We start from the raw sequence: 23,629 nt of genomic DNA, 5'->3' as shown, positions 1-23,629 counted from the left end.
CACATTGCTTTTACTTTTCCATATCGGTCGCATATCTTAATTTGGATTCTTACACAAATAATTTTTAAAAAATGTAAATTAATATTTAAAAGTATAAAATAAATTAGCAGAGCGTGGTTTCGATCCACGGACCTCTGGGTTATGGGCCCAGCACGCTTCCGCTGCGCCACTCTGCTACATAGTGAGAATGAGAAAATAAATATAACAAGGAAAGCCTATAATTATACATTTATTGATCATTACTTGGTTAATGATGCAATCGTTTATTTATAAAAATAGGATTTCTTGAGCATGAAGCAATATTTATTATTCGGTTAGTCTCTTGGGAAATAAAATCAGCTTGAATATTTTTTTTAGATTTAGTAATTATTCTAGAACGGATCACTGATTTGTGTTCGTTTTATTACACTGACCAGACAGACTGAGGAAAGACTAGAGACAGAGATTTTCCATGACTTATATAGATCTATAAGATATATACGTTTATTCATCTATATAGGTCTGTACAATTTTTATTCCATGGGAGATTACTCTGATTGGGTACGAACACATTTTTTTTTTATAGATAATCTTTCTAGCTCCAGATTAGAGTAAGAGTAGCTTGCAGTTACAACGAACAATAATTAGATTCTAGATTAGAGTTAGAGTCTATATAAGTTATAATTATAGTATATCTAGACAGAATCTAGATGTAGAACAATAATGAAATAGTTAAAGTTAAATAATTTATTGTATTACTAGATCTATAAATTAAATAACAATAATTTATAAAAAAATCCAATCTTCACAGTGAGTGACACACTGCCTCTGAGTGGTCAGAGTGGAGTGAGTCTTCAAACTAGATTACTAGATCTACTAGCATCTAGACTAGTAGCTAAGTAGTAGTTACTAGATCTAGTTCAAACTTCAGAGAAGTTGAGACTGAGTAACTTCACTGGACTTCACGACTTCAGTAAGTCACATGTGACATTCACGCACTTAGTTGACTCAGTCATTCAGCAGTCGTCTCAGTTGACTATTACTAGATCTAGTATTACTCTGAGTATATAGTATATTACTACTAGACAAGACTAGTATAGTATAAAATATAGACTATATGTCTATATTTTATATTATACTTATACTATTACTATTACTATTCTAGTAGTATTAGTATTAGTCTCTAAGAGGACTCTAGGTCAGTCTAGGACCTAGGACTGCTTAGTCGTCTTAGTTTAGGTGCCATGACTTCCATGGCTGGTCCAGTCCATGCCATTAGTATTAGAATTAGAGTATGTTGTAACCTAGTCCTAGTCTTTTAGAATATACTTTTTTTTAATCAGAAATAGAATCTATACACTATAGTGTGACTATAGCTATAACTATAAGTTATACGAGTATAAGTAAAACTAAGTCTACTAAGTTGATCTTCTATAAATTAGTCTAATAGTAACTAATTAAAGTAATTAGTCTAATTCTCTAATTTTACATACTATACACTATACTCAGTATACTAGTAACTACTATACTCACTATACTATACTATAACATACTATAACATACTACTACAGTCAGTACTAGTCACACGATTTAGATTTTAGATATATCACTAGTATTAATTATAATACTCTATGTACTCTGTAGATATAGATCATATTATGATAATATTCTAGAGTTTAAGAGTTCTTTCTAATAAAATCTAATTTCATTGTTCATTGTTTGATCATGTTATTATTGTTATCATCTTACTACTCAGTGATGCATCATGATTCATGCAGTAAAGGCATTCTTATATTGACTAAATTATTAGTTCTCTAAAAATTATACCCATGTGACTTTTTGTTGGCAATGCTGGTATCTTTTATCTTGTCTATATATCAGACCTGCCTACCGTTATGCAAAATGCGTATTCGTTACGCAAAATCTCCCCAAAATGACCGTCAGTACGCAAATATGCATTTAACCCGCCGCATTACGCATTTCGTATCCTTTTTTTCCCCCCTCTCTTGACTAGCTTACGAGCGGTCACGGAGGTCACGCTAAGCCGTCCTGTTGGGGGGGGGGGCAGAAAAGGTGGGGGAACACATTGTGTCCAGGTTTATACGTTGATTGGTTCTTAAAAGCAATTAGATTTAGTCTAGAAATGAAGAACGCGAGAGTGAGGGAGTGGCGGGTTGGTACCAGGTTGGTACCGTCAGTTAGCTGATACACCAATGTGACTTTTTTTTTTGTAAGTTCATTAGTACAAATTAATTATGTTGAATCCCTGATTCCCGTATTCATTTGTATAGAAAAAAATATCAAAGTGCTATTGATTCAAAACACATTGAGTGACATTGTAGATATCTAATCTAGATCTAGAATCTAGATAACTTGTTATACAGGAATAGATCTAGCTAGTCATTTAGACTCATTACGTTATGTCATGATTCTCTACATTACTAGATCCAATTTAGTTGTAGTATGATTTAGATTGTCTAGATCTAGATCGATAACATCTACTACCATCTAGTCTAGATCTAGACTAGATTCTTAGTCTTAGTATAGAATAGATCAAGGATGAAGGTAAGCCTACGAAAGTTTGGAGCAGACCTACGTTTGTAGCGGATCCACGGCATCGGTAACACTCTCGAACCCAGATCTAGAGTAGATTATATTCAAATTCATTATATAGACATAGATCCAGATCTAGTCTAGATATCATCCCTATTGTCGTATTGATCTAGATTTAGATTGTAGATCTAATCATGACATCTAGATCTAATATTATATATATATATGTCAAAATAGTGGATTTCGTAAGTGTTATGCTTTCTGGTGCCAAAATACGCATTTTGACCATCAGCGTTACGCATTTGCACTTTTTTTGGTAGGCAGGTCTGATATATTGTTACGAATCTCACTATCCAGGCTCTCTGCAAACTGCACAATACACCACCAACATAAAGAACTTGACAAGTCAGGGCTCCAAAATAACGTAAAGGTTTAATGTACATAAATAACAGCCAATACTGTACAATTGGCAGCACGTAGAACAGTACTAATAGCTCTGCGATAACAAATATCTCTCCGATAACACCGTTCCGCCGTATCAAGTCTTGCACTGGCCTCTCCGTCTCGTTCCGGGCTTGCACTGGGTTCAACAGTTCGGGACTGACTTCACACACTTGGGCTCGTTGTGTCGGACTCGATCACAGACCAAGATCAAGACGCCGTTCGTCTCAACTGTACTTGACAGTACTCCGCACTGAACCGTCGTAATGCTCCGTACAGAACCACACCGTTGAACTGTGCTGTAGTCGACCGTGTTCTGAACTCCTGTCGTGAACCCGCTTTCTGAACCGTCTTAATGCTCCGTACAGAACCACACCGTTGAACTGTGCTGTAGTCGACCGTGTTCTGAACTCCTGTCGTGAACCCGCTTTCTGAACCGTCTTGACTGCGACACCTCCGCTCTTTATATAGGGTCCCTACTGGCCTTCTAGAACCGGACAGAACGTCGCTCGACCATTCTGGGACGCTCCTGAGCTCGCTCTGTTCACGACGCCGATCTTACTCGAACCTTCATGTTGTTAACTCGTCTCGGCCGATTGTCGTAACTCGTCACGGTTGACCGCTCGTCTAGCGCTGGCCTGGGGCGATTTGCGTCGGCTGACTACACTCACACCACTACCCCCATCTGTGCCACCACCAGGTTTATAACAATATAAAGATCATCTGTTTCTGTCACCAACAGTTATGAAGGTGTTATGTGGCCAGTGCGTTGACCAACTGCCTTTAGTTTCCCCAAATAATTTCAGGTGTACCCATTAGAGTTGGATGGACAAAGGAGTGTCCTAAATATCCCAAAATTCAAAATTCCAGTCTTCCCTGAAATTCAAACCCAAGACCCCAAGAGCTTTATAAGAAACCACTCATCTATCACCCCTATTATATGAGTTTAAAATATTAAGAAGTAATGCTCTCTTTTACATGAGTTTAAAGTTTTTGTCTGCCCACAGAGTTTTCAGTGTAACAGATAGACATGATTGTTCAGGTAGACTTTGAGGCCACCAGCAACTTGGTTTCGAAGCTAGCTCAGATGCAGGAACAAGGGAAATACTGTGACTTCTCTATTTTTGTTTATGACCATGAGATCAAAGCACACAAGTAAGAGTTTCATGTTGTAGTTTATTTCATATTTTATGTTGTAGTTTATGTTGTAAACCTGTAGCCATAAAGAAGTGAAGAAAGGAGATGGTCAAGTAATATCATTCCTACCAGTAATAAAGAGTGTAGTGGTCTCTACACTTCTGCCGATTTTGTATTTAGTTTTTGTACTTGGAACATTTACCTAGTACTAGTGACTTGACCTAGCTTGTTGACACAGGTTTGGTTTGAAAGGTTCCATTGGCCTCCTTCAGTCGTAGAACGACTATGGTTCATCTCAGAGCAAACTTCCTCGTGTGGCTGTGGAGCCCTATTTTGGAGAGACACTCCCGTCCACAGATAGCGCAGGTTAAGGTGGCTTTTGCTTTGGTGGTAGAGGAGCTGGCCGTTTTTCAGATTGTACGTTTTTCTTCCTGAGACCAATGTACTTTCACTGTCCATAGATTTCTTGGTCACTGTCTCTCTCCATCTGTTGCGGGCTAGAGCTATGTCTTCCCAATTGTCAGTATTGATGTTCACTGATTTGAGGTCACATTTTACATCTATGTAACGGAGGTGGGGGCGACCAGTTTTTCTTGTGCCAGTCGCGAGTAGTCCACAGAGGATGACTTTCGGGATGCGCTTGTCCTTTGAAAGGTAAACTCTGCATTATTTAAAACCACAGTTAGGGTAAGACAAGGCTGCCTACTTTCACCAACACTTTTCAATATTTTCCTTGAAAGGGTAATGGAAGTTGCTCTCAAGGTACTGTAAGAATTGGAGAAAGAAGAAATTACTAACTTGCGCTTCACTGATAACATAAATGGCATAGCAGGGACAGAAGAAGAACTAACTGACTTGGTGGTGCGCATAGACAAGACTTCCGCAGCTTAAGTAATGCAAATAAATGCTGAAAAAAACAAAACAAATTATGACCAATAGCCAACAGGGCTTTAAAAGTGGCATCAGATTTGGGGGTGAAATACCTCGGAGCTATTGTGTCAGATGAGGGAATGAAACCTGAACTACTGGCCCGTCCACAGCAGCACTTTCAAAACTTAAAATAATCAGACTGATGCGCTCCCTGGTCATGGCCACATTCTTATATGCTTGTGATTCTTGGACGCTGACTGCAGAACTACAGAGGAGGATCCTAGCAAGGGATTTGAGAGGCTACAGAAGGATCCTAGGTATCACATTTAAAGACCGCATCACAAACCAAGAGATTAGAGACAGGGTTATTGCAGCGATTGGACCCTATGATGACCTGCTAACTATTGTAAACAAAAGCAAGCTAAAAATCTATGGCCGTATTTCAAGGTCTTCGGGGCTTGCAAAGACCTTCCTTCAGGAAACAGTACCTGAAGAAGAGGAATACAGAGAAAACGATGAGAAGAGAACATAAATGAATGAATGGGCCTGCTATTGAAAGAGGTTCTACGGCAAAAGACAGAGAGGAATGGAGAAAGACAGTCGACAAATCTTGCATGGTGTCTCAACCATCCAACAGACTAAGGGATAGGTAAAAGTGACTCAGCCTAGCCGGTTGACACAGGCTTGGTTTGAAAGGTAAACTCTGCATTATTTGGGGCTTAATTACAAAGTCTAGTCACCTCCACCAATGTGTCATCTGTCATCTACAGACCTATTGCCTCATCACATCCTTTGCAACTTTTCTTATCCCTTGTAGCCTTGTTTTCAAACCTGTTGCCATGTGATGTCTTAATTTATTCAAATACCTTATCCTATCTGTCCATAGCTGAAATGTTACTTTATATTTCTATCCTAGCTTTTACTGTGAAAATGTGTTCAACTTTTTAAAAAGTTTTCTTCGGAGATAATATATTTTTTAAAAAAATGTTTTATAAACTATGCACACATTTTAATTCCATCATATTTGAAATAATTTTTTTTTTCTGCAGATGTGTTCTTGCAGCATGCTGTGAATACTTTCAAACCAGTTTCAACTTTGACCAATCCTCTGAGCCATTTAGCATCGACCTGACACATGTAGGCTGTGAGCCAAAGTACGTTGAGATGGTCATACGCAGCTTCTACACCAATGAAATAGATCTGGATACCAGCTACCTAGACAGTGTGCTGAAACTGGTGGATTACTTTATGTGTGACAGCCTGCGCAGATGTGTTGAGACATACATGGTTAACACCTTAAATTTTTACACTGCTGTAGCCTACTTTCAGCTTTCTGTGCAGTATAACTTAAATTCTGTAAGTTGGGATGTTAAAATTTTGTTATAGTCTGTTTATTATCTGCAATGCCTTTTTTTCTGGGTGATTCTATTCGTACTGGACCTCAGATCTTTTTTTTTTTTAATCGGAGATCTCAGAATGAGCATATAAAAGAATTGAAGTATAAAAGTCAAACTCTTCATAGCTCATAATATCTTTCTGCCAGGACATTTACTCTTTCTCTCTGTAATTATTTTCCATGTTCAGAATTATTTGTTTTGCTCATTGGTAGTGCACTAACTTCAATATCTCTTTTTTTTTTTAATCAGAAAAAGTTACATTTGGTATAGAGTTTAAGGGTTGTGCTTTACATAACACAATAGAATCCTTTTTTAAACCAAAATATAAATTAGTTTTGGGATTATAGATCAGTTAAAAATGAAAATTTACTAACTGTGGACTAGAAATAACACATTTAAAACACATAATTGGAAATCTTGAGCTTATTATCCATGATACTATTGCTGAAAACTAAAGAAAGTATTGAAAATTAAAAAAAAACTTGCTTTAAAAAATCCTTATTAAAAAAATGTTAAAAGAAATTCCAAATGTTTAATAAAGGGACATTATTCAAAATGAGGTTTTAAGGAATTAAAACGTATGCGGGTATAAAAAAATTAGCTTTGAGGATGGCAGTGTTGATATGACAAAAGGGCAGCATTGTTCCAGATAAATATGGCTGCCTGGTCATGTGTAATGCACCCTAGACCGTTATTTGGTGGTCCCAGGTTAGAACCCTGCCCGCTGCCATCCTTCATCATCCTGGGGGAGTTTTTTTTTAGGATATAAATATCTTCAAATCTAAAGGTACTGATGAAACATGCAAAACATTTAAAACTTACAATTAAACTTGAAATGAAACTCTGAAATAATATGTCATGGTTTGGTTGTAAAGGATAATGGAAGTATCTTGTTGGGATGTCTTTAATGTTTACATTTTATCACATCTCATGTCTGCGCTGTATCTCTTGGACATTCACACTGACATTTTGTAATCTACAGAAGAAACTCCTCAGCTCAACAAAGTGGTTGCTATGGTATCGCTTTCACGATTATTTTATCTACCAGCCAGAACTTCTGGAATCTAGTGCAGAAGTCGTGGATGCACTTCTAAAGTACAACATACTACATCACAGTAATCCAGTCCATGTAAGTCATTAGGCAGTTACTAGTACTTTTAATAGTTTAATGTTTAAGTCATAGTCCAAAGATTAAGGGATTGCAGATGTCAATTGTAATGTAAGGATTTAGTCTAAAATCTTTCACATCTTTATAATAAAAACTTATGAGTTCAAGATTTTAACATCTTCACAATAAAAAAAACAATAAAGAAAGTTCATAATCTTAATGCGTGGTCGAAAGGCTAAGTATGCTTGAACTTGGCTTGGCTACCTATAATGGGGGCTCGAGGTTCGACACCCGACTCGAGCAGAGTTGTGTTTACTGAGTGCCTAAAAGCAGCATTTAAAAACCTTCTTCCAGATACCCCCTTCCCCACTGGTCCACAAATGAGATTGGAAAATAGTGCTCTGAGCATGCTATAAGCATGAAAGTAGCGCTATATAAAAGCTATAATTATAATAATAATAAAAAAAAATATAGTAGACTAGACCTTTAAAAACTATAATCAACAACAGTCATCATGAAATTGCTCTGGCAATTAGTCATGCATATTAACGAATGACTTAAATTCTGCTATGTCACTGGTTTTCCTGGCTAGCTCAGGCAACCCATTCCATGCTCTAATAGCATTAGGGAAGAAGGAGTACCGGTATTTGTACAAATTTGTCCTAGCATATGGGACGAGGAATGTGCCTTTATCTTTGTGTCTTTCAGAGCTAGCCAGGAAAACCAGTGACTTGGCAGAATTTAAGTCATTGGTTAATATGCATGACTAAATGCATGACGCGTAGGACGTAATCATCTTCTTTTTTGAAGTAACCTCTGTATTTTATAAGATAAGATGTTATTGTTATGCCTGAGATAAAAAATTGTAATCCAACAGAATTTCTTTTAGTTTCGACCAATAAAATCATCTTATAAAAACTTAGAAACTTGAAGCTCAAATTAATTTGATTACATATAACCGGATTAATGAGGAGCAAGTCATGTGACCTGTATCACAGTCAGCTACTTTTACTTTGAAAACTAATTTGAATAATACATTTCTTTCCATTTTTTCCCCAACCCATAATTTTATTGAATGCATTAGTGAAGCATCAATTTAAGAAAGTAAAAAAAAGTAAAGTGTTCCTTTCAGACCTTGCGGTCTACGTGACAGATGATGGGACATGAGGCCAGCACAACGATCAACTGCCTTTACTTTTCCCCAACTATTGTCAGGTACCCATTAGAGCTGGGTGGACTTAAAGGCACACTAAAGATCCCGAAATTTAAAAATCCCAGTCTTCACTAGGACTTGAACCAGGGACCCCTTGTTCAGAAGCCAAGCATTATTCACTTAGCATCCGCGCCTCTGAAGCATCAATTTATTGATAATAATAATCATAAGGCTTGTCTTTGAGTCCGAAGATTAGTGAAGAATGCAGTATTGCCCATGGCTGCGCAGCCCCAGCAGTGGCCTACTTATTTTGCCACACCCAGGGCAAGCATAACCATTGTCCGCAGGTGGTCGCTTTAGATTTTCTTTTCACCGTCAGCGCCTGTCCTCTGCAGCGGATTTTCTTTTGGTCTCAAATGTGTATCCTGTGGCCTTTGTGAGTGACCTCCGGCTGTCTCATTCTGAGGCCGCATACAACTAGGTGCTCTCTTCTATGTCAGCCAAGGCAAGTTGGCGCCTAAGCTGGTCTTTGAAGTGTTTCGTGGGGCTCATCTATTACGTTATTTTTATTTTTACTATTGACCTGAATTTTTAACATTTTGTACAATTATATAAAAGAACAAAAAATTTTTTTTTTTTAAATTCATAGTTGACTTCAGAGTTAATACAAAAATAACAAAAAAATTGTGAATGTAAGATTTCATTAAAATATAAACTTAGTGATAAAAAAAAAACTGTTTTGGACACTGATTAAATGATGGGATGACTGCCTGGTTGTGTGGTATGTGCTCTGGACTGGTGTCTTGATGGGTCCCGGGTTCAAACCCTGCTGTCTGGTGGGAATTAGGGATAGGATGTGATAATCTTCAATACTGAACGAACATCACAAATATAGAAAACAAACAATGGATTGATTTAAGTGTGTATTTAAAATATCATTATTTTTCATTTCCAGGTACTTGATTTTTTCTTGAAGAATGTTCAAGTGAGACTAACAAGATTACTGGACATGAACCTACAGGAAGGTCTGAAGAGGGAAATCCAATACAAACTGAGTCATTCTTTCCACAGTGTGAAGTATTGGCTTGACAGCATGGTCGATGTCCCCTTGGACAAGTGGAGAAGCTTATTGCTGGACTCTGTCAGGGCGTGGAAAAACACTCAAGAGAACAGCAGCCTGCAGGCAATGATCTGTTTGGTGAACTGGGTAGAAAACAGGCTACAAGGTTTGGTTGATAAAGAATCTCAAGTTTGTGCTGACAGAGAAGAGTGTTGTGTATGCCATCATGAAACCAAATGCAGTAGACAGTCATGCAAAACTGTGCCTGATGAAGACACTAACTCTGCTGGCAAGGATAGAGTACTTCCCGCTACAGGCACTCAAAGTCCAGTCCAGGAAATAAATGGTTCTGTCGATCTACATAGGTCAGGCACTACAGTACAAAGTTTGAACGCAGACCAAAGCTCATTGACCAGAGAGAGCACCCCATTGACATCTAACGACTCTCCAAGTTTAAATAACTTAACAACTCAGTCTTGTCTACCAAAATCAATGGAGTTGCTTTCAGGAAGTCATCGTCTGAGCAATATACTTGTTGTGTTGGCACCTTCAGGAAAGATGGCTTCTCAATTAATGGCCATTGAAGCTGGTAGGTACATGATTGAGACCTATACTTGACTTGTTCAATAACTTTTTTTTTTTGCTTTGAAAACACATTTTGTTCTAATTTTTCTCACCTAAACTCTGGATACTAGTATAAGGCAATGAATGTTTAACTGAATTCATATTTATATTATTTTTCATTTCAGAAAAAGGTAATTCGAGGCCATTGTTAAAGTTGCCACAATTAGATTTGGCTTTTTATGACATAGAAATGAAAACCTGGCGACAAGTATGCCAAATTGACTTCCCCATTACAGGAGTTATGCTAGAAAAACATTCCTGGAGAATGGCCTTTTGGAATGATTGCGTTTATCTTTTTAGGTAAATTTTTTTTTAAAGTTCATATATGGGGCTACATACAATTAGATGAGTGATTGATAATGATCACTTGTATTTCTCTTTAGAACGTTGGGAACAAAATAAATCTTTCTTATCTTATTTAATACAGATGTTACTTCAAAAAAATAAATAATATATCATATAGTTACAATTATTATCTTATCTTATATAATACAGACGTTACTTCAAAAAGAAGATGATTACGTCCTACACACCATGCATTTAGTCATGCATATTAACCAATGACTTAAATTCTGCCAAGTCACTGGTTTTCCTGGCTAGCTTAGGCAACCCATTCCATGCTCTAATAGCACTAGGGAAGAAGGAGTATTTGTACAAATTTGTCCTAGCATGTGGGAAGAGACCATCTCTGACTCTAATGCAATAATGTTGTAACCCTGTTCCTCCCCGACTAACCATTTTTTCCACATGCAAAGTAGGCTGATTTTTGTTTATGCTGTTGGGCGTTAATGACCTTAGCTAGTGTGTAAACCTGTTAAGAAACTTGAGTTAGGAGTTTGCTTCCGCAGTCGGAGAGAAACCATCGATCCTGGGAATCGGTGAGTCGTTTTCTTTAGTTCAATCCCATGTCTTAACAATATTAACCTAAGCAAGACCATCTTTGATTCCTTTAATACGGTATTGCTAACACGTGGGATTGAACTAAAGAAAATAACTCACCGATTCTCAGATCTCTGGTATCTCTCTGAATGCAGAAGCACAATCCAGCTATGATCAATCAATTACCCCGGTAAAAAGAAATGTCACAATCTCCAAATCAATATCTCAATTCACTAACACAAATTAAAGAAAACAATCCTCAGTCGAGAAATCCAAAATCATAGATAAAATTTCTTTTTAACACATTTACAAAACTAGTTATGGTCATTTACGGGTGTTCTGGCTGGGTGGAAGATTATTTCGCTTTATCGAGAATGGTCCTGAGTTGAAATCTGCAGGTCTTTTAGGATCTTTCTCTCTCTCTTTAGTCTAATTTAAAATAAAGTATCCCAGGCTTATTAAAATTTTATCAGCACTAATTGGAGCTTCAATCCTAGAAACTAGTGATCTCTTTTCTTTGGACCTTAAGGAAAACTCTAATTAATCATTTGAAATAACTCCAGCATTATCTCTCAGCTAGGTACCTTTTCAGACCTTGTGATCAATGGGAACATATAGGTTGCTCATCTGTTTTTATCTGTTTATGAGGATGTCATGTGGCCAGCACAATGATCAACCATCTTGACTTCATTGTCAGTTGGGTGAACTCAGCCGCATCCTTGAAAAATCCCAGGTCTTCACCAGGATTCAAATGATCCCATGGTTTGGAGGCCAGGCACTGTACCACTCGACCACCACACCTCACTGTCTTTTCACTAAATAATGATTCATTTTTTATTTGGTTTATTGTTTATTTTGTTGGTTTATTTTTTATTGATTTCTTATCACTTTTTTTTCTTCCCCTTACAGTGTTCATAAGGCAAGTGCATTGGAGTTTCGTCTTTCTGACAGACAGTGGCATCACCTTGATGGAGAAAAATTATTTATGGACCACAACGATTGTCCTGTCAAAAGCGTGGTCCCAATAGTTGTAGGCAGCAGACTCATTGTGCTGTCGATGAGTCGCAAGCTCATGCCATGTCGTTCTTTCTACACGGTGCAAAATTTTTACGAGCTGAATCCTACGTTGAAAACTTTCACATTGGTAGCATCAGTTAAAAATAGCCACCTCGATGAACCCATCACAAAGTGGACAGTCAACGGAGATACTCTAATCACTGTAAAGGCTAGCTCAATGATGCTCAAAAAGTTCATCTCAGTCCAGTTTGTCAATATCTATAATGCCGAGACAAGGTCTAGTGATGCCTTTGAAATTGACTGTACTATAGAGTCAGGGGTCAACGTCTTGACTAAAGGAGACATCCTTTTTTTGCTGGACAAGGAAGGTTGGTGCAGGTCCTACGACCTGAAAACTTCAACAGGGCTTGGATTTAGCCGACACCCAGAGTGTAAAATCGTAGGCTCTATGAAAGCTCTCTTCGCTGATGATGTTTACCCTGCTCTGACACGGGTCACCTGCCAAGCCGGAAGCTCTCGGTGGGAGATCACTACGAATAAAACGGCTGTTAATGCATGTGTGAAAGAAAACTATGTTGATGATGAAAATAAAATCAAAGTGCTCTTCCATCCTAACCCCCCATTTCAGTTTATGACTGCCATGTGTCCAGGCCAGATGCAGCGGCAGCATTTAGATCAGTTTGGTTTTCCCATCTTTAATTTTGTCGACAACAGAATGCTCAACTTTTCTATCACCAATAGGGACTAACTGTGCCGCTGTGACTTCTATAAATAGACTTTGTTGCTCGTTTGTGTCACTGACACAAGTGACCTCTTTGCATATATGTGATATATATGTGATAAATGATCTCCACTGGTGTTATTATGTAGATACATAAACAAGTTAGTCTCACTGACCTAATTGACCTCTCTACATAAATGTGTTGCCATGACCTCTACATAAGTGTGATTCATAAACAAGTCTTTGACCTAACTGACCTCTGCATAAATGTGTTGCTGTGACCTCCACTGAAGTTTTTGTGTGTGATACACAAACTTGCCAGTCACTGACCTAATTAATCTCTCTACATAAATGTGCAGCCACTCCAACTTTTATGTATGATTGAGTGAACCTGTCATTAACTTTTATGACCTCCACATAAATGTGTTGCAATGACCTCTGCTGCAGTTCTGTATGTGATGCATATATGTCACTGACCTGATTGCCTTTATTCGGGTCTCTAGGAGACTTGATAATGTGATATTCAGGATGTAGTCCTCTTGGGAATCAAAGACATTGCCCTAATGTCAAGAAATCTTTGCCGAGGAAAGATTGCAAGCTAACTTTTTAATCATTCCATGAAATTTCACTTTTAATTTGTATGCAAATTACAAAATTTAAATTGTTCCCCTTTTTTTTATATGGCATATTTCAATGTTAAGCATGCTCTGTGCGCTAGTGTCCAATCTCTTGTGGATCAGTGGGGGGAGGCGGTATCTGGTAGAAAGTTTTCATGCTGTCTTGTTAGGTCAAATAGATTTTGGCCTCTCGGTCACACATTCTAAACCTTGTTACAAATTCTTGTTTTAAGAAGGTTTATTGTCAAGAATATATTCTTTTGTAATTAAGAGTTATTGTGTAATTAAGAGTTTTTGTTTATAGTATTTTATTGTTGATGCCTAAATTTTTAAATGTGTTCATTTTTATTGCTGTACTCCTGAAGCCTTAGTTCCGCAAGGCATCCGGGTTTAAAGTAAGAGTACCCCTCTCCTAGATGAATTGCTTTACTAGGCTGACGAGATCCATCTGTCCGAAACTCCCTTTTTTTGTGGTGTCAGGTATATTGCTGAAGAAGTAGCGAAGAATCTTACAACTATTTGTAGGAGAACATTGTGTTGTTAAATTTGTCTACTTTTAAAAATTGTCTTGCGTCCATCTTCCACTGTTGATGTAGTTTTTTTAAAAAAACAAATAAAGATTTTAAATAAAGATTTTAGCATTTTTTGTTTGTTTTGTCTTTAAATTGTATGATGTCAAAAGTAAAGGCTGGAGGCCCTAGGCAAAGTGAATTTGAAAAATGTAATACAAACAAATAATAAACACTGAAATAATAAAATTATGCAATTTATTAAAACCATACATGTATCTAAATCTAAGCTAATAACTAATTGAAATTCATATAGAGCAATCTAGAGTAGATATGGTTGCAAGAGCTTAAACAAAGAAATCAAGACTTGAAATAAAGTTTACACATTTTCACCAAAAGGAAGTAACAAGGGTCTTCTAAAAATTGATCCCAGTTTCGAAATTGATCCAAATTTCACCTTTGTGCTGCCCCCACTAATTGGAGGCCCTAAGGTGACTGCATTGTTTAGGAACCCGGTCTTTGATACAGTTCTGAAGGGCTGCTTCTACTGTGTCAATGTAGTTCTGCTTGTCTGTTCTCATGCTATGATTGATAGTCTTATCTATTTCAGTATATTCTTTTTGTGCTTCCCTTTTTGCTTCCAATGTTTTACTTCTGTTAACTTTTGCTAGCTTCTCATTTCTTTCCTCGATCTTTTGTTTAGTTCCTTCTCCAATCCACTCCTTGGGGAGGCATATATTGGGATCCAGGATTTTTAGGCATATGGAGGTTACTGTTTCTTTCCCTTTCAGCCAGTCCTGTTCTGTCTTTACTTTTCCCAGCTCTTTTAGGAGCTGCCAAATTTTAGTTAAGGCGACTTTGTCCTCTTCCTGTTTTTTTGAGCCTTTCAGCAGATTGTAGAGTGGGCTGGGCCCACTTGTCTGCTTCAGTGTCAGTTTTAGCTTGGCGCACAGAGGATGATGATCTGAAGCAACGTCTGCTCCAGGATTTACACATACATCCTGAAGAAATCGACGGCACTTCTTCCGAATACAGATATGGTCTATTTGGTTCTCTGTTGATTGGCCTGGTGATATCCATGTTGCTTTGTGTATTCGTTTGTGTGAGAAGACAGTTCCTCCAATCACTAAGTTGAATGTGGCACACAAGTCTGCAAATCTCTTTCCATTTTCATTCATCTCACCTATTCCATGTTTTCCCATGACCTCTTCATATCCACTGTTGTCACTGCCAACCTTAGCATTGAAATCGCCCATTAAGATGAGGTAGTCATTTTTTGGTATGCCACGTAAGATCGTAGTCAGTCTATTGTAAAAATCGTCCGTCTCTTTATTTTTGTTTGTTGGGGCGTAGCATTGGACAAAGTATAAGTTCTTCTTCACTGTGCGGAATGAAGCTAATATTATCCGTGATCCATGCAGTTTCCATTCAATAATTGATCTCTGAGCCTGCTTAGACAGCATCAGGGCTACTCCCTGGCTGTGTGTAAACTTATCCTCATGTCCTGAGTATAAAACTAGTTCACCCAAATCCAGTTTTATCAATCCGGAACCAGGCCATCTTGTCTCACTGATTGCTAAGATGTCCCAGTTGTTCTTTCTCATCAAAGCTGCCATTTGCTCTGTCTTCCCAATCTTACTCATAGTCCGGGCATTCACTGTAGCGAAGCTGATCCCTGGCCTGATTGTTTTCAGATGACTCTGGCTTTCACTATCCTCTCTCAGGACTGTGACTTCTGTAGGAAAAATAAGTGTGTTCAAACTTTTATTGTTTTGTGTTCATTTTAATGCATAATTTGAAAACTTTTTTATGATTACATGTGAGGGGCTATGCCTGGGGATCTTAAAATTTAGTTAATATTAATAAAGAATTAAAATCTGAGTTTACTGATGCCAAAATATAGAGACTGTGGATTAAATGTTTGTGTTCAATCAAATTAAGTGTGTATGCTAGGTTTTCTTCTCTTGATTGTTAAAGGTGCTTGAAGTGCTAATTCATTGATAGTGCTGAGAAGTACTAAAGTTGTAGACTCTTTTTTGAGATGTCAGATGTTACAAGAAGCTACTGTGACATGCCGGGGATTATATAGATGTATATCTTTAGATCTAAATACTATCCTAGAGATTCAATAAATGAAGATCCTTTTCAATTCAAATACAGAACTTTAATTTATCAACAGGCAGGTGTCTGCTACGTCATAGGAAATTCCGAGGTTGAACTTAACCTAGACTTGAGTTTATTTTAAATTATTTAATATTTCAATTTATACCTGACTGTGTGGAAAATTTGTTTAGGGTTAAATAAAGACATGGCCTTTTTTTTTACGTTAATTAAATAATTAAATGTAAAATAAAATAGGTTAGGAGTATTTGTTGAAGACATCATCATCATCAAACTCCATTTGAGTGAGGGCTTGAGAGGCTCAAATCCTCTCTTGCAAAAGCCCTGGACAGAAACCCTACTGTCTTGCGTAGTGCATAAATGTCGCCATATAGGTCCAGAATTTCGGGTTTCCCAGACCTGTCGAGACGGAGATCAGCAAGTCTGGGGCAGTCAAACAGAATATGAGGCACAGTTTCCTCTTCTTCCCCGCAGCAGGGGCACCATGAATCAAAATTTGGCCATAGTCGCGAGAAATATGAGCCAACGGGACAGTGGCCTGCCCTGCACTGTGCTATAATAGCTTGCTCAGGCCTGGACAGCCTCCACCATGGGGAAGTGAGGTCAGGGCGCCTCATGCGCTCCCAGACTACACTGGCTTTTTGAGACTTGTCCGAGCACTCAAACCACTTTTCCATTTCTGTTTTTTTTTATTATAGCCAGGGCTTGATGAAAGCTTACAGCCTGATCAGTGGGTGGAATTTGCTCTCCCTGATGGGCCAAAGAGTCTGCAATTGTTGAAGACATAAATATATGGATTTTATTTATGAGCTATTTGATAGATCTTTACAGATGTTAAATGACATATTAAATTTATATATATGACAACAAGTTATTCCATATGTAAGCAGAGTCATGCAGTAAAAATTATCATTTCTCCAGTCAAAACACTTGGTGGAAACAACCATTTCTTCTCTAGAGAGGAGGATCCTAGCAAGGAACTGAGATGCCACAGGAACATCCTAGCTATCACATACAACGACGACATCACAAACAAAGCGATGAGAGACAGGATTAGTACAGCATGAACCCCACGATAATCTGCTTACTACTGTCAAAATATGCAAAGTAAATTTCTATGGCCATTTCAAAGGTCCTCTTCGCTTACAAAGACCTTCCTTAAGGGAACAGTACCAGGAAAAAGAAAAAGAAGCAGACAGAAAGTGATGGACAGGACTGCCATTGAAAATCTAACTAAGGCAAAAGACAGGAATGGAGAAAGATTATCAACAAATCTTGCATGGTGCCCCAATGGTCCAACAAACTAAGGGATAGGTAAAGGTAAGGTAAGGTAAATCGCAATAAAGAAAAATTTATAAAAAATATGTCAAAAGAAAAAAAGGAAAAGAGCTTACCAGAAATTGCATTGAAAGGTTTCTTCCCTTGTGCCCTCTGTAAATTGGTGATAAAGAGTAAGATTTAGTCAATCTTCTTTATTAGAGTTAGTCATATACTTTTAATACAGTAAACAAAGCAGTTGTCATGTTTTGGGCCAAACAAAATTGTATTAATGTATACAATAGTCATTTTAGGATCTACCAAAACTGTATAAATGCCTAATGGGGTCATGCTTTAAGATCTAAAAACTTATACTACAAAATTAATGCAGATAGGGGTAATGTATTACGGCCTAAAAAATTCTATTAATAGCTTCAAGAGTTATTAAATTTCAATAAGAAGTGCACACTATCAAGTTTAGTTGGGGAGATAATCAGTAGATGGCACTTGCACTATTTAAATAATATCCTAGCACAACAAAGTACATAAGGACTCGAGTTAAGGATAATCCAAGACAGTTGCATAGCAAGATGCTCATAGACCCTGGTACAAGAATATGATGGTGGACACCACTCCTAGATTGAGCACGACAAAAAACAATCTAGTGGGATGTGTGGCCAAAAGGCTAGGTACGCTTGACCTAGGCTTGGTTACCTATAAACGAGGCTCGAGGTTCGAGACTCGACTCAAGCAGAGTTGTGTTTACTGAGCGCCCATAGGCAGCATGGAAAACCTTCTCTCACATGCACCTCCCACCATAGGTCCACAAATGAGATTGGGCAACTGTTGTTAACCAACTGAAATGTTGTATGCCTATTATATCCTATTTAATAAAGCTTGAAATAACTTCCTTGTGAATAAAACTAAATATAACTTTATCTACAATATAGAAAATATCCAGTTGATACAAGTTGAAATAAAAGTACTAGACTTTAGTAATAATATTTGTAAACAAAATCTAACTCATTATACTAACACAGTCTCGTGTTCTGGAGTCCCCTGTCCTAAGACCAAATGACTACAATGTCACCTATGCTGCAAGCCTCTTCCCACTGTCAGCTATAAGCATTAAATTTGCACTATATTTCCCAGCTGCTAGAGTCGATTTTGAAGAGCTTCATGTTACATATACTTACTTTCACACCGTCTTTAGCATTTAAGCAATGAAATTTGAAACTGTCCATTGACTACTAATGAAATGATCTTTCATGTAATATTAATTAAGATGGTTTCATGTCTAATATTAATAGTGAAACTAACCTTAGGAGATATCTGTTCTCTGTATACATCTCTTGGACTGTATTTTCAAAAAAATAAATATAACATATGAATACTTGATTAAAATACTATTTTTATACAACAAAACAATGGGGTCAGCTCAAGTCGCTTTAATAATAATAAGCATATCAAGAAATGACACTGCCAAATGCCCTTACATCTCACTTTCTAGATAAGGGCAAGTCTCTTGTGATCAGTTATATACATGTATCTAAATAGTAAAAAGTTGCATGTGGCTTAGGCATTTATCATTATTTCCCATCATTATCATTACTTACATCGTGATGCCCATCAGCTTGATAAAACATATCTAAATGTTCTTGATTGTTTAAGTGTGCATGTATTCTTTTCTAAAAGATTGATACGGCAATCACCAGCCAAGTCATATCTAATCAATTTCCTGTCCAGTTGCAAGGATATGACAAAGCAGGAAATTCTATTATATATAATATAGCAGTCTAGAAATTGAGAATGTTTTCTTACAGCTCATGAAAGTGTGTAAAGTGTGAAGCAAGTTAAAAGGTGTTCATGTTGAATTTTAATTTACACTCCACAACGCTTTTAAACAATAAAATTGTATTACACTGAATCACAGTAAACGGAAAGGCTTTTAATATTTTTAAAAAATTTTACTATGTGTTTAAACAAATTGGCACATTACATTATTTGAAACCTGCATTGCATCTAAATAAGGAATAGGTAATGCTTAATATGACATTTCCTGCCAAATATATTGATACTGGTGCTTACATAATGTCAATTTAAATATACATTTTATTTGAGAACTTACCCGGTACTTGGGTCACTTTGCGAAACATCACTCTTTATGCCAGGATCTAATGCAGAGGTTTCCAAACTTTTTTGTCCTGTAGACTCTGTCACCTCCTCATTGTTGGGTCCATCCACTTGATTGCCTATTTTGATATTATGAGTGAAATTCATAATTCATGGTTTCTAAAGGTGAACACTTTTAACCTTGAGCTAAGTTACTTGATAACAGTCAGTAAGAGCAGTCAGTAAGGGGCAGTCATTGAAGGTAGTCACTTAGAAAGTTATTGTAAGAGTCACTATATAGTTTTTATAAAGTGGTTAAGCTTGGTACCAGATAGTAAGTTATTACTAATTATTCAAGGAATGTGTATTGTATTACATATGTGGTGTTGTTATTATATGTATTAAACTTCATTTACGAGAGAGGTATAAACATAAAAGAATGCATCCTGATAATGCCTACATATAGCATATAGCGTCTACAGAATGGAAAACAACTGCATCCCTAAACGACTCTTGTATGGCCAACTAAGCGAAGGAAATCGCTCGCAAGGTGGTCAAAGAAAGCGCTTCAGGGACACCCTCAAAGCTTCTCTGAAGGCGTTCAGCATAAACCCTGGCACCTGGGAGACAGAGGCACATGACAGAGCATCATGGCGTCGCGCTGTGAAAACCTGCGCACAGGTTGCTGAGGAAAAAAGAACAACGCTGGCAGAAGAAAAATGCCAGAAAAGAAAAGCAAGATAAACGACACTAGCTCCAGCTGGAAAAACCTGCCCAGTGTGTGGCCGAACATTCAGGGCTCACATAGGTCTCACCAACCACATGAGGAGGCATAAAACCCCAGTGCAAAGCCCTCAGCCCCCTGGATGACAAAGTGGTCATCATCGAACCACGATGGACGAACTATATATACATATAGCATTATAATATGAACCCAATGTCACCCAAAAACCATCTAAAAACATCTGGTGAAAACCCCTTGCCATGTTTTCCAGTTTTAGGTAGACCCCCTGCATTTATGAAGCAAAATAAAATGTAATATGCATTACATGAATTGACTAAACAAAAGCAACATAAACAACATGTAACTTTCTTATTAAAATTTCATTATTGGACTTCACTTTGGTTAGTTTTAATATTTAAACCTTTCAGAAAATGTTTGACTGTTTTAACTATGGAAATTGTGAAAATTCATCCTGTCTAATGATTCATTTATTATATACTCATTAGAAACACTGAGATTATAACTTTGTTTGATCACAATTAGGTTATCATCTAGTCGTGGCCTGCAAGATAACCTCATTAAATTTATGAAACAGTCCATTAAATATATTATGTCCGATGACTGCTTAATTATATTTTTGTTTTAAATTTGGATAATTAGTGTTCAAGAACTCAGAAAAGAGAAAAAATATTTTCAGAACTTTCAAGACTATCATATTTCAGTGTAAAAGATCAATTGATAAAAAGTTTCAGGCAAAGAGCTTTTCTATATGGATTTCATGGTTTATAACAAAGGAAACATATGATAATTATAATGTAATATTATAAGGCGACGTTAACTAGTCCAGTTTTTTTTTTTGTAGTATGTCGCTTGCAAATAATTACATAAAAATCTTTTAGTATCTTGACTTATTTTACCATTAAATCTTTGAACTGTTTTGTTGCTTAGAGAATTTAAAAAAAATGATATCAGATATAGGAAAACTAGTTTTAAAACCTCTTCAGTGGCTCACAAAAGCAATTTTTTGCCCACAGTGTGCAGTTTTCTCAATAACTTTTTCTCTTTTTTCCACTGTTGTTCTATTCTGAACTCTATCTTTGAATGTTTGAAAGTATTTCAAATCTCTATAATCTATTTTATCATGTTGGTATTGTTTCAAATAATGTGCCAGATTAAATAGTTTCATAGCGACATAACCTAAAACTTTGTGGCATAAAAAGCATATAGAGTCATAGACAATGGCTTATTTTCGTCAAGAACTGAATGAAACAAATTGTAATGTCTACAGTTCTTTTTAGACTCGGTCATATACAATATTACTTTTATGTAGACACTATTAAACTATTTTAAATAAGATGTTTAAATTTGAAATAAAAAAAAAATCATTTGACTAACAGGGTTAACATTCAAGGGATTAACTAAGGTAGAAATCATATTGTGCATGGGTTAATTTTTTTATGGTCATTAATGGGAAATAATATTTAAAGACTTGACATGCTTAAAAATGAGATCCACTATCAAAAATAGATCCGGGGGGTGGTGTCTATACAGACCACTTTGGAAATCACTGATCTAATGCAAGTTTTCTGGAAGGCACATTTTCAAATACCTTGTCTGTTACCTCTCTAGGATCATATCACAACACAAAAAAATTATTATGTTTTAAGTTTTTGATAGGGCTCTACTAATGTTTTAAGATCTATTTAAATGCATAAGAAGAATTAGATATATTTTGTAACAAACAAATGATGCTTTAAGAAAATGCCTAAATATTACCTGGGCTGACATCATTAGCTCTATCATCCATCTCCTGGGTACCTGATTTGGATTCTGGTTTTAATAAACATAATAAGAAATAAAAATGTTATTACAATTTATAAATATATTGTTACGATCTTCTCCACCAGGCCTTCCGCAAACACTACTTAACAACAACACAACAGCACATCTAACTCAAGAACTTGACAACAAGAGCTTCTAGTAACAAAGTGGCGATTTAATGACAATTACATCAACAGCCAATTCAACTCAGATTGGCTACATCAAATTCAAATGCTTTAACACAATAGGACTGCCTAACTTAACAAGTCTCACTCTAGCTCGTACAGCTACATTTTCGAAGGTACCAAAGGTACCACAGTCCTTACGCCTTGCTGTTCTGGACTCAACTGTCTTTGTAAACACACTGTGTCTCTCGACCGTGAAGGCTCTTGATCACATGACCACAACAAAGGTCATACTTGCGTGAACTAGCAGTACTGTCCCTTGTCTATCGACAGCCATTGACCTGTTGACCTGTGTGATTGGCCTTAGTCGTGTGTATCAGTAGGCCACACACACATTAACCCTTTCAGTCCGCCACTGAAGTTACAACATTGCCCCCTTCTTAGATTTGTCCGTCCCGGACAAAATCTACCTCACGACATGGGCGTTGAAGGTTCATAGACGCAGGTGGGGGTCTATCGGTGGGAGCGGCAGTGGGCTTGTATTGCCACCTCAATGGGGCCATCTGCAGTGCAACCTGTGTGTGTCGCTTTCTCCTGCACCAGTTGGTCTTCCTTTGGTTGAGAGGAAGCCGTGTACGTTTTCTGGCCTTTCTCTCAGTCGCCACAGATCGCAGCCTCGTGGCAAGTAGCGAAGCACTTGATGTCATGGCATTGTTCATCAGGACCGTTGGTCTTATACGTTGCTTCAGCAGGCTTTCTCGATGCACCGTGGGCCCCCAGGAGACCAGGTTGTCAAACACTGCATAATCTTCAAGTGTGTCTGAAAGACATGTCTGTGGTGCACGTGGGTAACATTCCAAGTGCACAAATCCATCTGTTACACCACCATCAGCGCTTCTCTTGCTGATACTGGTATCAGGACAAACGTCCGTTTGGTGAAGACTTTGTTGGAAAGTCTTCCGGAGCTCGCACTCCCCCTGTGAGGCGCATTTCTTGTTGAACGCCTGGGTGCAGGCAGGAATCACGTTGACATGCTCAGATCTGTGCTCAGCATTGTCACAACAAATGTCAGGCTTCTTGTCATGAGAGCCAATCTTGCAAGGCTCGCTATCGCGGCCATAGACAGCGCTACCATCAACAGCGTCTCCGTTGAGTAACGGATTGCTAATACCTCTTGACATGGTAGCCATCTGTTCCTCTGTCTTGTTCAATATGGCAACAAACGTTTCATCAGAGTTGTTTAGCGAGGTACTGATACCTATCTGTTTAACTATGGTACAGACCTGCTCGTTGACCTCTTCCGGCTTCGTACCCAGCTGTACCAGGAACGAGTCCATCCATTCATTCACGGCGTTCATGAGCTCTCTGATATCTGGTTGTACTTCGAACAGATATGAGTTGGGG

At 37.5% G+C, this 23,629-nt stretch overlaps 2 protein-coding genes and 1 non-coding gene across 7 annotated transcripts in view; 1 reads left to right on the top strand and 2 right to left on the bottom strand.

Moving 5' to 3' along the window:
- Nucleotides 1-104: 104 nt before the first annotated feature.
- On the bottom strand, nucleotides 105-176 carry Trnam-cau (transfer RNA methionine (anticodon CAU)). Its single transcript has one exon. It is a non-coding gene; the product is annotated as a tRNA-Met (tRNA).
- Nucleotides 177-309: 133 nt separating this feature from the next.
- On the top strand, nucleotides 310-14,187 carry LOC106080224 (uncharacterized). 3 transcript variants are annotated; one of them, XM_056035529.1, is made up of 7 exons: nucleotides 310-540; nucleotides 3,981-4,128; nucleotides 6,030-6,336; nucleotides 7,360-7,506; nucleotides 9,594-10,287; nucleotides 10,448-10,622; nucleotides 12,111-14,187. In XM_056035529.1, exons 2-7 carry the CDS (start codon nucleotides 4,004-4,006, stop codon nucleotides 12,964-12,966), a joined length of 2,304 nt encoding a protein of 767 aa, XP_055891504.1. In that variant the 5' UTR covers nucleotides 310-540; nucleotides 3,981-4,003; the 3' UTR covers nucleotides 12,967-14,187. The 3 variants fall into 3 exon arrangements, with proteins under 3 accessions (XP_055891504.1, XP_055891505.1, XP_055891503.1); XM_056035530.1 differs by lacking the exon at nucleotides 310-540 and adding an exon at nucleotides 567-590; XM_056035528.1 differs by lacking the exon at nucleotides 310-540 and adding an exon at nucleotides 597-952.
- A 119-nt stretch (nucleotides 14,188-14,306) lies between these two features.
- Nucleotides 14,307-23,629, bottom strand: part of LOC106080223 (craniofacial development protein 2-like) — a 48,058-nt gene continuing 38,735 nt past the window's right edge. Inside the window, exons 11-15 of one of the 3 annotated variants that reach the window (XM_056035531.1) lie at nucleotides 22,056-22,109; nucleotides 19,572-19,695; nucleotides 18,764-18,800; nucleotides 17,581-17,617; nucleotides 14,307-15,800 (exon numbers count right to left, since the gene is read on the bottom strand). In XM_056035531.1, the coding sequence (XP_055891506.1) occupies nucleotides 14,539-15,800; nucleotides 17,581-17,617; nucleotides 18,764-18,800; nucleotides 19,572-19,695; nucleotides 22,056-22,109 (1,514 nt within the window). In that variant the 3' untranslated portion in view covers nucleotides 14,307-14,538. The other 2 variants (XM_056035533.1, XM_056035532.1) reach the window with 2 other exon arrangements.

This window comes from Biomphalaria glabrata, chromosome 7 (genome assembly GCF_947242115.1).
Source record: "Biomphalaria glabrata chromosome 7, xgBioGlab47.1, whole genome shotgun sequence".
Taxonomy (NCBI): Eukaryota; Metazoa; Mollusca; class Gastropoda; family Planorbidae; genus Biomphalaria; species Biomphalaria glabrata.
This window is presented reverse-complemented; position numbering and strand designations above follow the sequence as displayed.